At 36.7% G+C, this 15,490-nt stretch overlaps 1 protein-coding gene across 4 annotated transcripts in view; it reads right to left on the bottom strand.

The window, feature by feature from the left end:
- The window catches only part of FILIP1 (filamin A interacting protein 1), a 190,871-nt gene that overhangs the window by 107,671 nt on the left and 67,710 nt on the right, over positions 1-15,490 (bottom strand). For all 4 annotated transcript variants that reach the window (XR_006818368.1, XM_046005740.1, XM_046005741.1 and 1 more), the window contains exon 2: positions 6,755-7,036. Coding sequence is in view for 3 of the 4 variants with exons in the window: in XM_046005740.1 (XP_045861696.1) it covers positions 6,755-7,030 (276 nt within the window). In the remaining variant the exon portion in view is untranslated. The remainder of the gene's footprint in view (positions 1-6,754; positions 7,037-15,490) is intronic.

The following is a 15,490-nucleotide window of genomic DNA, read 5'->3' as shown; positions in this document are numbered from 1 at the left end:
GGTGCCTCAGGTGTTGAGCATCTGATTCTTGATTTCTTCTCAGGTCATGACCTCAGGATCCTGGGATCAAGCCCCATGTCAGGCTCAGTGCTCAGCAGGGAGCCTGTTGAGGATTATTTCTCTCTCTCTCTCTCTCTCTCTCTATGTCTCTCCCTCCACTTGTGCCCATGCATGTGCACATGCTCTCTCAAATAAATAAAATCTTTAAAAAATAAATAAAATAACAAAAACCCTTCACTGGGCTAACTTTCCCTGCTAGCTACTCTCCTGTCTTTCTTCTACTTTTTTATCCACATTTATCCATCCAATAACATCTATATTAACTAAGTGTAGTAATCACAACAACCCTAGAAAGGAGGAAATATATATTACACAGATAGGGAATAAACTGAGGCCCAAAGTCAACACTAATAAGGTCAACAACCAAAATTTTTGGATTCTACAGCATTCCCTCATAGGACTTGGCATTCAGACTGTTCTAGCCTTCTACTTTTCAATAAACTCATGTTTTACTTAAAGCCCAAAAGTAGCAAAAGGCAATACAGTGTTTTCAAAGCAGAAGGTAAACAAATATATACTAAGGGCTTACTCTGCCAGACAAATAATTTATAGCCATGCTAAAGAAAAGGGAAATTTGGCTTCTTTGACTATGTCCAAAAAACAAAACAAAACAGTTAACTCTCACTGAAAAGTAAAATAAAAAAGATTTTCTAAATTCCTAGATTTTCAACAGAACATGTTATTCTGTTTGTTTAATGTCACTTCTCAAACCACTGAACAAAAAGGTTTAGACACACTGAAACTGCTCTGGCAAATGTTCCCCATAACCTCCAGATGCACACACCCAAACAACACCCTTCAGTCATACCCAACTGAAGTTTTCTGCTGATTTGACTGACATAATCTCTCTCAATCTTGACTCCCGTGGCTTCTGCGTTGCTGCACTCTTCTGGGATCCTCACTCCTTTTGACTGTTTTTAGTCACATGTCTTTCCTTCAGTCATATTGTACACCAAATTCAGGTATACTTTTATTTCCATCAAATACTTCTTCCCTGAAGCGAGACTATTTACTGATGAATATAACCTATGCTTTTCCACCCACTCTATGTTTGAATCTGTTTGTGTTGGTCTCTATACTCATTTCTACTTGTCCAAAACCTACCAGTTATTCATCGTCCAAATCTTGTGTAAAGTTTCACTCATCTCCTGAGATTTTCATAATCTTCCCCTCCTCTGTGCTCCCATAATTTGCACTGCAACTACCCTATAGAATATTCACTCCTGCATATTCTCATTTATCCCACAAGGTCAGGAGCTCTTTCTTCATCATGACTGCTGAGGTACCTAGTGTCTAAAACCATGCTTAGTACATAGTAGGAGCTCATCAAATTTTAGCTATGAGTATTGTTATTCATCATCTTTGCATTGTTCAGACCTCTAGCATGGTAATGTTTCTTAAATATTATAAAATCAATTTAGATTTAATTAATTAATGCCCTCAGAATGAATGAAATCTCTTAGTAAGAAAGGAGAGCAGGTAGAGGGCTTACCTACAATAAGTGGTAGAGAGGTAAAGTACAGAATTGGCTTGGGACTCTCTGCCTCTCCCTCTGCCCCCCACCCCATAAACGGATTAATTTTTTTTTTTTAAGAGAGAGGAGAAAATGGCTAGGAACTTCAAAAGGAGAGAATAGAGGAAACTTCTAGTAATCCACAGGGCCATGTTATCTATTTTCTAAGTAACTGAAATATAACATCTTCTCCCAGTCACATGGGACAAAAGTAGATTTTTCAACATGTGGATGATCCTGTCTCTGACCCAGCCTGACAAACACCAAAGCCAAATGGAATGGTGGTGCATTATTAGCTGTGTTAGCTAGATTTCTCTGAGCCTTTTTCGACAGGTGAAAGAGAACTAACTATAAGGACAAAGGGAAAAATGATGAAAATTTTTAGAGGTTATTTTTTCTAAAATGTATTCAAGTGGATATAGCAAGTGAATTTACTATATAAAATAGCTAAATATTTTTTTGCATCAAGAAAAAGAATTAATTAGTATCCTGTTTTTGAATCATTTTACAAGAACAGCCTTCTGCCAAGTTTTCTGTGTTACGGCTTTTTGATGTGAGTAGCATTTCCTTTGAACTTTTGTCGTTTTTAGTACAGCCGAATCAACTGGCTTCTTTAAAGTGCTATTTTTGGACAAATACAAGGGAAAATTAATCATGGTGCCCAAGTGATAGTCTGGGTATACTATTTCATTATTTTCAGTTTAGTCTGGGAAATACGTAACCATTTTTTCACCCAGAGAATAAAAAATGTTCCAATTTATTAGAAAGTTCTTGTTATTGGAAGCATCAATGACAGAAGAGTCATAATGGAAACCATCCCAGCTATTTCCATGCAAGCAAAGCTGGCCAGCCATTGTGTTAAAATAACAGGCTCCCATCAGCTAAGGTGTGGCTTGAAAGGTCTAGAAGATGTCCCTCTCCAAGACAAAGTTCATGACACCACAAGTTCTAGACAAGACTCCTTAAAATACAAAAATCCCTGAGAAGGGCAACGCCATCCCTAGTACATATCCAACTAAAGTTGCACTACTAGAGTTCACCGGGCAGGTGTTCCTGGGTGGTTCAGTTATCAAGCATCTGCCTTCCGATCATGTCATGATCCCAGGGTCCTGGGATTGAGCCCCACGTCGGGCTCCTTGCTCAAAGGGAAGCCTGCTTCTCCCTCTCCCACTCTCCCTGCTTATGTTCCCTCTCTCACTTTCTCTCTCTGTCAAATAAATAAATAAAATCTTAAAAAAAAAAAAAGATTCACTGGGTGCCTGGACTGGCAAGCAAAACAGCAAATTTTGCAAAGAGTCAATGCTAAGAATAAAGGTCATGCTGTTTTTAAGAAATAACACAGAGGACATGGAGAGATGGACAGGAGAAGGGAGTTGGGGGAAATTAGAGAGGGAGATGAACCATGAGAGACTATGGACTCTGAAAAACAATCTGAGGGTTTTGGGGGGGTGGGAGGTGGAAGGTTGGGTGAGCCTGGTGGTGGGTATTATGGAGGGCACTTATTGCATGGAGCACTGGGTGTGGTACATAAACAATGAATTCTGGAACACTGAAGTGAAATTTAAAAAATAAATTAAAAAAAAAAGTTCATGCTGTTCTAATGTGAGCTCAACAAATTCCTATAGATCACACAATAGATTCCAAAGAGGGCAGGCAGGCCACTGGTACCAGGAAACACACGTGACTGTTTACAATGTCCAAAACCCTGGATGTGGTGGTGAAGAGAATAAGAGAGATAAAAAACAAGTCTGAGAAAAGGAAAATTGATATGGAAAGCCTGAGTGAGCTCCCATCTCCTCTTTTTCCCCCAAGTCACTTCCAGGGTACATCTCCTACAGGGAGACTTGATCTTGGTCTATCTCCCCAATATTAGAAGCTCTTTTTTCTTTGTGTCACCCTACTTCTTTTAACCAGGAGTTCCAGTCTCCCCAAGGTCAAGCTGCTGCACAACTCCAGGGCACAGCCCTCATAGGGTAGTGAATATGAAGCTCCCCAAAGTTGTGCAGGGCCCAGCCTATGGCCATGGGGCACCCCTGCCCTCCACCATATTTCTCACTATTCAGATCACACCAAACTTCAAGGCTCAGATCATGTACTTCTACTGCCTGGATGTGAAAGAAACTTTCCTCAATTTCTCTAATCTGAAAAATGGTTTTGGCCCTGGAGATTACACTAGGGGTCTACTTGAAAGAAATTCTCAAGATGAAGAATAAATACAAAGGTCCTGGATCTTATCCTTGAACATCCCCAAGTGTAAACACTATAATAAGAGGACATTGAACTGAGAGACAGGGAATTTGGATCGAGAGCAAATGTTAACTAAACTACTGTGCAACCTTGGGAAAGTCCCATAATTTATCAGAGTGTCAGTTTCACATCTGTAATAAAAAGGAGGTGGATAAGACACCTCCAAGAGGCTTGTCAGCCCCAGTATTTTATATAACCTTGGAACAGAGTAAAGGGCATTTGAGTCACATACAGCCATCCTGTAAAGGGAGGTAATTAATCAGTGGTCTTTGAAGGTCTGGGGGACAACTCACTAAATGTTCGTAAACGTCAAGCCGAATGGTGTACAAGCCTTACCTCTCAAGGCACAGCCTTGCCTCTCTTCACAGCACTAGATCTTTACATAGAATTTTTCCCCCTATCTCTAGTCTGGCAAACCTGGCGCACAGCTGCCACATTTTCACCCGCCCACTCAAATTTGCTAATGCCAACTGCCTCCCATGCTTAGCTACAGCACACGCCCTCTCACGTGAGAATGCTAAGAAAGGACAGGTTTCTGCGACAAGAACATAGATCTACAGCTCTAAATACAGGAACACTCTCACTTTAAACAGACCTAATATGACACAATATGCATTTGTAAGTACATACACTCATGTGGGTCCATAGAAATAAATGGGTAGAGGGATGATTTGCTTTGCAAATGAATTCACCATGAAAATTCTTAAAATACAGGTACTTCATTTCTCTTTTCCTTCACTGCCTCCTCCACAAATATCTTACAGTTTTTACTTATTTACTGCTGCTCAGGAACATATCTATTGTGTAAGGTAAGGTATCAAGTCTTTATAAAGTTTAATGGAGAGCAAAATGCATTTCTTTGGCACCTTCTGGCTAATTTACCTAATGTTCTGGGTATGTGGCCTTATATTTTGCATGCCTTGGCTCTGAAACTGTATCTGTAACACCATGAGTATAAAAATCACATGAATCTTAAATATCTTCCAGAGTTCACCATTATATAACAGTCTTTTTTTTTTTAAGATTTTATTTATTTATTTGACAGACAAAGATCCCAAGTAGGCAGAGAGGCAGGCAGAGAGAGAGGAGGAAGCAGGCTCCCTGCTGAGCAGAGAGCCCGATGTGGGGCTCCATCCCAGGACCCTGAGATCATGACCTGAGCCGAAGGCAGAGGCCTTAACACACTGAGCCACTCAGGCGCCCCTATATATAAGAGTCTTCTGCAGAAATTAATATCTGGAAGAGCCACAGGCTTCACACAAGCCACTGTGCTTGGAGAGAAGGGAGTTGATGGCCTTACTTTGTGAAAACTTCCACAATAACTGCTGTACCTTCCACTCAGGTTAAAATCTGTCAACTGACAGCAGCTTAAAAAGTTAGAGTAATATATTCTGCCTCCTTACACAATAAATGTTAATAGACAAAACATTAACCACCTTTCCGGGAGTGGTGAAGCTATTTCTAGTAATGGTGATACTCTGGTAAATTTCAACTTTTGCTGTGAAATGCAAATGTGATTTTTCTCAGCCCATAAATGGTAAGCCCAATCATGTTTATTTGTTCAAAATTTGATATTTTTATGTTTTTGATTTCTCTTTTCCCCAGGGATTTCCTTATCTGTAGGCACACACAGATGAGAACAGGAACAGATGAGGCTACCCCACCCTAGTTCAGGGTAGATTGCAAATAATTGATGATAACACCACCAAAAGTTTCATCTCACACAATTGTTAGCATTCCCCTTGAGGCTCATGCAAGCTAAGAGCCTAATGAAAACATCAGCTTCAGTCTTTTTTTTTTTTTAAGATTTTATTTATTTATTTGTCAGAGAGAGAGACAGAGAGAGAAAGATCACAAGTAGGCAGAGAGGTAGGCAGAGGCAGAGGGAGAAGCAGGGTCCTTGCCGAGCAAGGAGCCCGATACGGGACTCGATCCCAGGACGCTAGGATCATGACCTGAGCCGAAGGCATCTGCTCAACCAACTGAGCCACCCAGGCGTCCCCATCAGCTTCAGTCTTAAGTAATACTCTCCTCCAAAAAAAAAAAGTTTTTTTCCCCCACTTTCAGAAACACTATTGTCCAGAACTCAGAGACTCAAAAGAATCCCAACTCCCTCTTGGATCCCTAAAAACATATGCTTAATGGAGATCTGGTTCGTGGGAGCTACAGAAAGGTGGTAAGAATAGCAGTAGAAAGAGTACACCACCAAGAATCAGGAGGCCTAAGATGAGATCTGGACAAACCCTTAACCCTTTTGAGCCACCGTTTCTTCCTTATAAAATATAAATAATAACATCCACATTTTTGTTGATATCAAATGAAATAATAGACTTGAAAATGCTTTGTGAAAACACTACATCTTCACAATACAATGCTCTGCTTATTTGTGTTCTTCTTAATTTCTGTGATGTCATAGAAATTTAAAGCTGAAAGTTAAGAAAAAATGAAAAAAGAATAAGGTTGGTCTAAACAAAGCTTTCTGTATCTTTCCTTTTCTTTGTTTCTCTATCTCTTTATCTCCCTTTTATTCAATCTTCTAGAAAAAGCAAAAGTAACCATTGATCTAAACTCTGTGCTCTAATAATCATGACTTTTCTATGGCTTTCAACCTAATTTAGCCTATGGCTGCATTAGATAACCTCACTGGTTATTAAGCACAGGAGCCTGGGTTAAATTATTACCAAAATCATATCACAAAAAAATTTTCTGCTTCTAGAGAAGCTCGAAGTTGGAATCAGCATCTTTTCTTTATTCTTTCACTCATTCAACAAATACTTATTCGGTATAAACTTGTGGCAGGGATTTAGAAATTAATACGAAAAACATAGCCCCTTCCCCCATGAAGTTCACAGTCTGGTGAGGGAAACAGATTCATAGTCACTCATTTTATAGCTTAGGAACTAGAGACAAATAGTTGATAAAATTTGGCCCTACCTGCAACTCTCCCTCCATTATACTGAGTAGCTGTATAAGGTCTTCTTTGGATAACTCCAAGGATTTCTTATTTTTTCGTTCACTTTCTCCAGATGGCTTTAGGTGTCGTTTGACAGTTCCGGAGGCCATGACATCATCCTCCTTTCTATTTGATTTGTTCTTCTTTTTTGTATCTTCTGAGAGACTTTTATCATCAACATTGCTGATGATAGAGGACTTGGGGCAGGAAATATGCCCATTGGATGAATTTTCACCACCCTGGTTTCGGGATCTCATTCCCACCTACAATACATGAAAAAAAGATAAGATATTATTACCACTGAAATTATTTATCTAACTACTTAGAAACTTTTACCAGCTTCACAGCATCACTAATAAAGAAATACCAAAAGATCAGTCCCAGTTAGTTTCCTTATAGCTTTAATGAAAGTCATTAAAATCTGCAGGAAAATGCCTTGATGGTCTTCAGGAAAAAGTGAAAATGTGATTCTGATCTGATAAACACCTCAAGCCAAATGATTAAGGTCAACACCAAAAGTTCTAAGTTGTGTTGATGGTATGTATCTTTGATATGAAGGGATAAAAATGGTACTTTACCTTTGTGGCCTCTCTCCCCCAAACATTACCCAAGTCTAATAATGAGAAAAACTTCAGACAGACCCCAGTTGACAGACAGTCTACAAAATTGCTGACCAGTAATCTTAAATCTATCAAGGTCATCAAAAACACAGAATATCTGAAAAACTGTCACAGCCAAGAGAAACCTAAGGACACATAACAACTGAATGCAATATGGCATCCTAGGTGGGATTCTGGAACAGAAAAAAAAGACATTATAAAGAAAAACTGAGAAAATATGAATAAAACATGGACTTTAACCAATAATAATGTATCAACACTGGTTAATAAATTATAACAAATGTACCATACTAATGTAAGATATTAACTACAGAAGAAGCTGGGTGTGCTATATACTGGAACCCTTGGTATTATGTTTGCAATAATTCTATGAATTGAAAGCTGTTGTAAAATAAAAAAATTATTTTAAAAAATGATTCTAAATTAAATCTATCAGAAAATTCAAACATCTGAGGCACCTGGGTGACTCAGTTGGCTAAGCATCTGACTTGGTTTTGGGTCAGGTCATGATCTCAGGGTTATGAGGTTGAGCCCCATGTTGGGCTCCATGCTCAATGCAGAGTTTACTTTGAGATTTTCTCCCTCTCCTTCTCTTTTCCCCCCTCACTTGTGCATTCTCTCTCTCTCTAAAATAAATAAATAAAACATTAAAAAACAGAGAAGAAAATTCAAACATCAAACCCTGCCAGGAACAAGTTGGAAGTCACAATGTACAGAAAAATCCACATAGGGTGGAGGGGGATTCAAATGGAGAGAGGAATAGGCAAACTCAAAAGGAAGAGGGTGTTGTTTTTAGTAATGTGGGATTTTGTTTTTCCATAACCTCTTTTTCAAAATTGGGATGGGGGGGTTGTTTTGTTTTGTTTTATGTCAGTCATTTACAGTAATAAGAATAAGAGCACAAAGAATTGGGGAAAACAGATGAATTTCAAAATCAGAAATTTTAAAAATATCTTGAGGTAAAATAAAGAAAAAAGACAAAGCAGCGGGTAACTTGTCCCATGTGGAGCACATTTTGGTCTTTCCATCATGAATGCTTTATAGATTCTCTGTCAGTCTCTCAGCAGAAGAACTTGACCAACAGGTATGTTACTAACAAACAAACTGAACTCAAAGCCTAGGACTCAAAGTGTAAGAAAGAGAGCTCTAATACCCTGGGGGCTGTACTACAAAATTTGCCTAAACTCTTAAATATAGTAGCTTAGCACATAGGCTTATTTAAAACTCACAATATAAATAGTCCTTCCTCTGAACAGCTAAGCAGCAAGATTTTCATTACTCATTCCAGATAAAATACAGAGACGTGTTTTCTGAAAGCAAATTTCCTTTATGAACTCAACCATACTTAAGAAACCAAGGAAAGCTTTTCAAAACACTAGGTTTATAATATAAAAATAAATACAGTGTGATGTTTCCTTTCAGATAGTGCGTATTCAATTCTTCCAACAAATCTTTAAATCTACATTCATGCTCCTTTTTTGAACTGAACTCTTATAACCAAATGGACCCTTTTGTCAGTGTGTGAACTTTCTTCAGCACCCTAATTTTGAACAATATAAACTGAAGAAGTGGTCCTTAAGACTGGCCCCCTATTTTCTGGTTCACGTGAAGATTAGTTCTTGAAGTTTTAGAGCATCTTTTGTGCTTCCTTGAAGAAAGAATAGATGTATCTTTTTAACAGAAGTCAGAGCACTTCAAAGCAGATCTACTACAGTTTATCACAGTTTATTTGTGGGCAGAGAGGGCTGACTTCAGACCCCAGTCCCAAAAAAAAGTGAATAGAAAGTTTTGAAGGGGAGTAAAATATACCTTTTTGGCATATGGATTATTTAAGAAATAGTAGACAGAGGTGAAGTTCTGAAAACTAAGTAGAAATTTCCCTTTGATATGAAACATTAAATTTATATGGGAAATCTCCATTTGTAAGGGTGTCTCCCTCTCTGTACCAGGAAGAAAAGATTGACTAAATTTCTGGAAACTCTTCCCAGCACAGAGAAGGTAAGGACTTAAGTCTTAAATCTGCACAACACTTTACTCTTACTTACTGTGCTTTTCTTGGTAACCTCCCCCAACTGACTCCTATCTCCGACATCTTCTTTTGTCTTTAACTGAAGATGATATTAAGGTGATGGCTTGAGCCATTTCTGAGAATTCCTCTCATGTATAGAGAAGGCATACATGTTATTTAAATTCTGTTTGTTCTTCTGTTAATTTGTCTTTTTTGTTACAGGTGTTTCTCAGCCAAGAACCTAGAAAGGTAGAGGGAAAACTTTTTCCTCCCCAATACAATTTCAAATATACCTCTTGAATTTTACACATCATAAGTAAGACACATGGGCTTCCCAAACTGAATTGTGACTCCCTACAACTCCATGATTTATCTGAAATAATTATTTATCTGAAATAATTTTCTCTACAAGATCTTAAGGCTCTTTGGGATGGTGCATCAAATACTGATTTTATAACTTCAATTTAGACCATGCATTAATGAAAATTCCAGACAATAGTAAGGTGGTAATGTTTTAAACTTAGTCATACATGGCTTTAATCATATACAATGTTTGTATTTGAATGTAGCATGTGTTTGTGTCATATTTCCCTGGACTTCTTATATCTTTTATAGGATCTACAGCATTTGGGTATTCCTACATTAGGAAAATGCCTAATTAACTATGTTATAGGGATTTACTCAACCGTATTTACAAACATACAGAAAGTGACATTTACTTAGTGTGACTCTTTTTATAGTTAGTACTTTCTAAAACATTCAGTCTGATACATTTTTAGGTAAATTTTATTGTAGTATTAATAGCTTTTATGGAATTAATGGAATTATATTAGTTACCAGTATTGATTATAGAATTAACTGATTACAGAATTAGTCACTTTTACAGAAAAAGCACATTTTAGAATTATTTAATTTATGTCACTAATCAGCTCAAAAGCTTGAGTTCCCTATTTTCTTCCATGTTATTTCACTTTGACTGATAAAAACATCTCATGTGCTAGAGCATGATGTTAATTCTGTCTTAGCAAATATTTTTCCTCTGTGACACTGAAATTTCACATTAATTGTTTTTCCTTTGACATGTGTGCATTGTTTTTAGTACTTTCTTGGTGATCTAAATAGGGTCTACCAGCTTTATCTCCACAACAAAGTCAGCAATCAGCTCCTTTTCTATCTTGGCAATGTAAAAGTACTCAGAGATCACAAACTACCCAAGAAAGGTTTTTGGAAGGAAGTAGACACCTGAAAGTGAAAGACATACTTCTCAATAGTGTAATCAAGTGTGCCATCAATAATGCTCACATTATTTATTTGTTTGTTTGTTTGTTTATACGTTTATTTTTTTTTAGTAATCTCTACACCCAACGTGGAACTCAAATTTTCAACCCCAAGATCAAGAGTTACATGCTCCTGCAACTGCCAGCTGGGCACTCCAATAATGTCCACTTTACACTACTTTATTTTGAAGGAAGAAAACATCAAGATATTAATGACTTTCATGCATCACATTTAATGACAGCCATACTTCCTTATTCTAATAGCTCTCTCAAGAGTTTCTTTTTTTCTCAATTTTTTATTTAAATTCAATTTAATTAACATCCATTATTAGTTTCAGAGGTACAATTTAGTGATCCATCAGTTGTATACAACATCCAGTGCTCACTCCATTAAGTGCCCTCCTTAATGCCCATCACCCAATTACTCCCTCCCTCTACCCACTTCCCCTACAGCAACCCTCAGTTTGTTTCCTATACTTAAGAGTTTCTTATGTTTTACCTCCCTCTCTGATTTCATGTTATTTTATTTTTTCTGCCCCTCTCCTACGTTCATCTATTTTGTTTCTTAAATTCCACATATGAATAAATTCATATGGTATTTGTCTTTCTCTGACTGACTTATCTCTCTTAGCATAATACCTGCTAGTTCCACCCGTGTCATTGCAAATGGTAAGATTTCATTCTTTTTGATGGCTGAGTAATACTCCATTGTATATCTATACCACATCTTCTTTATCCATTAATCTGTTGATGGACATCTGGGCTCTTTCCAAAGTTTGGCTATTGTGGACATTGTTGTTATATAAACACTAGGGTGCCCTTTGAATCACTATGTTTGTAACCTTTGGATAAATAATTAATAGTGTAATTGCTGGGTCATAGAATAGTTCTATTTTTAACTTTCTGAGGACCCTCCATACTGTTTTCCAGAGTGGCTGCATCACATACTGTTTCTTAAGTGTTACACAGTGTGCTAAGCATTTTACATATAGTATCTCATTTAAATTAATATTCACATTAACCCTATGAGGTAGGTGCTATTATTCTCAATTTTACAGATATGGCCACTGAGGTTGAAAGACATTAAATATCTTTTCCTGGATCACACAACTACTCCTAGTGAATAGAAGAGCTAGAATTTGAACCCAGGTCTGATTCCAAATACCTACTCACGATATGGCTTTCCTCTAAGTTCTTAAACACATGCAAATTGGAAAGGGTAGGGGAATATTCTATAAATCAGATGATTCAGAAAAGTTTACAAATTCTTACTTAAAGTAATGTTTTTCACTTCATACTACAGAATAGGAGAAATCCCTTCATCTTCCTCCACAGACACTCATGCAAAACTCACACAGCAATTAAAATTAGGTTGCTAAGCAAAATCCTTTTTGCCAAAATCATTAACGTGCTGCAGAACTTGTAAAATGATGAATCATTTTTAAATCATCCCAAGAAGCAACATGGCTAAACATTAAGGATACAGGTTATGAAAACAGGATGTGAAGTCTGAACAGGGACATCTGTGTTAAAAGTCCCGGAGTTGAACAATAGTACACATTTAATCAGAGTTGGCCAAATCCCGTCCATTGTGTTTACAGGAGTATCAGGCAGGTAACAAAAAAGGCATCTGGTACTCTGTAGGCTTCTTAATAGTTGATTACATGGCTGCAGTGTTGGGAGGACAGATAACAAAATTTCTGAAAGAAGTCAAAAATACCATTGCTTTACCCCAGCATATACCCTTTGAAGAAAGTTCTTTTCAAGAAAATTAAAAATTCACATCAGATTTGTAATCATCCCACCCTTTTTTTTTTTTTAATCACTGTTATTTGGGACACAAATTCCTCTTTTTAATAAGTAAATAATCCTAACATAGTTCAAGAAATAAACTTACTTTTCCGTTCATTGTAATTAGTCAGCAATAGTTTGCATGGAATTTGCTGACTAGGGTGTGAAGAAAAGAAATATGAAATGTTATTCCAAACCTCCCTGTTTTATCCCTATGGCCATCCCTCCTCTTCGGGCCCTCTCTCCCTCCCTCTCCCAGCCCCCCACATATATTGGGCAATCACCAGAGCATACCATCAGATGAATAAAATTCTAGGAATCAGAAAATGTTTATAAAGACTTTGAGCCATTTATGCTGAACGAACAACTATTTCTAGAGCATTTGAACAAGGAAAAGGAAAAGAACAAAGAAAAAATTCTACAGCAATGAAATACTCATTCTAGTGCCCACCTTCATTAGCTCCTTGCAAATCTTAACTCTGAATTTCCCCCTTCCCTTTTCTCACTCTTACTCTCGCCTCCTTTCAGATTTATCTTTTCATGTTATGATTCAATGTTGGCCACAAGACTCCCCATCCCTACCACCAACAGAAACATTTTCTGCATAAATTAGGTTTTGGAATATTTCCTATGTTTCTCAAGTATCCAGCCTCTGCTTCTGGTTTCATTTAACCTATATACTTTTCCAAGAACCTACCTAGGGCATAGGGTGAGATGTCACAATACTTTTGTTTATATAATTTCTCTTTTTAAATGATTTATAGAATTATAAGGAAAAATTATAGTACATAGTAAAAAGGAAAGCACATGATTACAGAAAAGCCTTCTTTTTATAGTGTGGTCTGGCAGAAGGTCTGCTGCAAGTGAGGCTTCTAGAATATTAGCATGGAACTGTCTTGGTTCTTTCTGTTGGACTTAAATGACAATGCCCAAAGCACCCAAAACTAAAGACAAAAGAAAACATCTGTTCTAGTTTTATGTGAATTTTAGAATGTAAAAGAATCAAATAGTTTATTCTTTATCGATGTCAGATTATTCCCTCTGCATATCTTATTTACTTGGTGAAGTTTAATTATAAAGACCCCAACTCATAAAATGTTCAAACATTTCTCATGGGATTATCATTTGATTCTAAAGGCACAGACTGTTCATAAGTGTTCTTAGGTTTACTCTTAAATTTTCTTTACAATTTTCTTTCACTTTCTTCATCCTATTTATGAAACAAGCCATGTTAAGTGATTTTTTCACTGCTTATTATCCACATTCATAAAATCTTCAAAATAATTTTCTACTAGGACAGATCTATCAGACCAACTGAAAATTCTATTAAATAATTCCACAAAATGTTAGAATTCAAGAAAGGGGATTCTCTTGGAGTCATTGCAGAGATGTTGCAATCAAAAGTTTAAGAAAATTATTATAACTGTGGCAAAATAGAAAAATATTATTCTACCCTAGCCCAAAACCATGGTGAAATGTTTTATAGAGTTCTGCTCCATGTTCTTCAAGGAAGATAAAAGCAGACCCAGAAAGTTTCTAGGAAAAAAATAATGAAAGAATAGATCAGGGAACTACCATGAAATAAGAAATCTTTTAAAATGGGATACCTGAAAAAAATAATTAAAAACATAGGGTACCTGAGTCTAAATGAATGTACAATTTGAAGGTTTTAAAATTTTGACTGTAACATAGGGTGACCTCTCTTAGCAACTGTCAGTTTACCTCTTTATACACACTTCTAGCATTTATAACAGGGTTTGGGGTTTGTTATTGTTCTTTTTACTTCTTTCATAGAAATAAGGCCACTGTCAATTGTATAAAAAAGAAAAATGTTTAACTATCTAGAAAAATACTGTTTTATAAAGAAACAATGACATAATGACATAACATCTTTTTTCTGGCATTTTCAACTTTAATGACTCATTTTTAAACCTCAAATATATTTTAAATATTTTTATATTTGTAATACTTTATTATTGTAATTCTGATGTCACTATTCTACTAGACACAGTATATAATACATAGTCATTGATTACAAAGAAAGAGTGATGCCTAAAATTTCAGTGCTTAAGACAACTCTTTAGCTCTCTGGTTAATTTTACTTATATCCTTTCTACCTGGGCACTACAGTTCTTTCAGACATTCTAGTAGTACCTGGCCTCTAAAAAATGTTACCATTTAGTTTAATCAAAATTGCTTAACCTTGGTTTTATCATGTGACAAAGAGAACATCTGAGGAAAATTACCAGATTCTTACTTAGTTGGACCCAGAATTCCTTTTTGTACCTCACCACTCCTGAAAAGGTCCAGACCCAGAATTGTAGAAGAAATCAGTCATTTCCCTTCCCCTAATGAACACCTATCTGTAGCCAGAACAACAAATACCTTGGACTCTAACTCAGCAGTCTATATTTGATGAATTATTCTTAGATATTACCTCTATGCACAGTAATAATAGCTGACATTTACTAAAGAGCTCATTATGCTCTTGACATTGGGGTGAGCATTATTTCATGAAATCCTGGTACCAATTCATAAAACAAGTACTACAATTCTTCCTCTTATAAAGATAAGGAAATGAGGTTTAGAGAGATTTAGACATTTGCCCAAAATAATGTGACCAGTGCCTGGGAAAGCCTGAGCTAGAATGCAAGCCTGTTTGGATACTCCATGTGCAAGGAGAAACCTGAATGGGAGCTTTCCCCACCATATCAGAACACGCAACAACACAAATGAACCCACAGTGACCCTTTTATGGGACCAAAATAAGTTTAGTTTTAGAGGATAGCATCCACCAAAGAGCCTCCAATGATAATAATTAATTCAGAATCCTACTGTTCCAGCAGGTAGTTTTCTCTAATTTCTGCTTGTGTGAAACCTTCTTCTTCTAAGACCACACTCTCTTCCCCTACCTCTCCCCTTATGTTGTCTTTCTACTTCTCCGTGTTTGAGGTTTTCAACAAAGTTGAAGAGGAACACTGCAAGGGATTGCAGTGTTGACTTCTAATTTTTTTTTTAAGA

The sequence above is a fragment of the Meles meles genome, chromosome 5 (genome assembly GCF_922984935.1).
Source record: "Meles meles chromosome 5, mMelMel3.1 paternal haplotype, whole genome shotgun sequence".
Taxonomy (NCBI): Eukaryota; Metazoa; Chordata; class Mammalia; order Carnivora; family Mustelidae; genus Meles; species Meles meles.
Note: the sequence above shows the minus strand (reverse complement) of the source record. Positions and strands in the feature narration are given on the sequence as shown.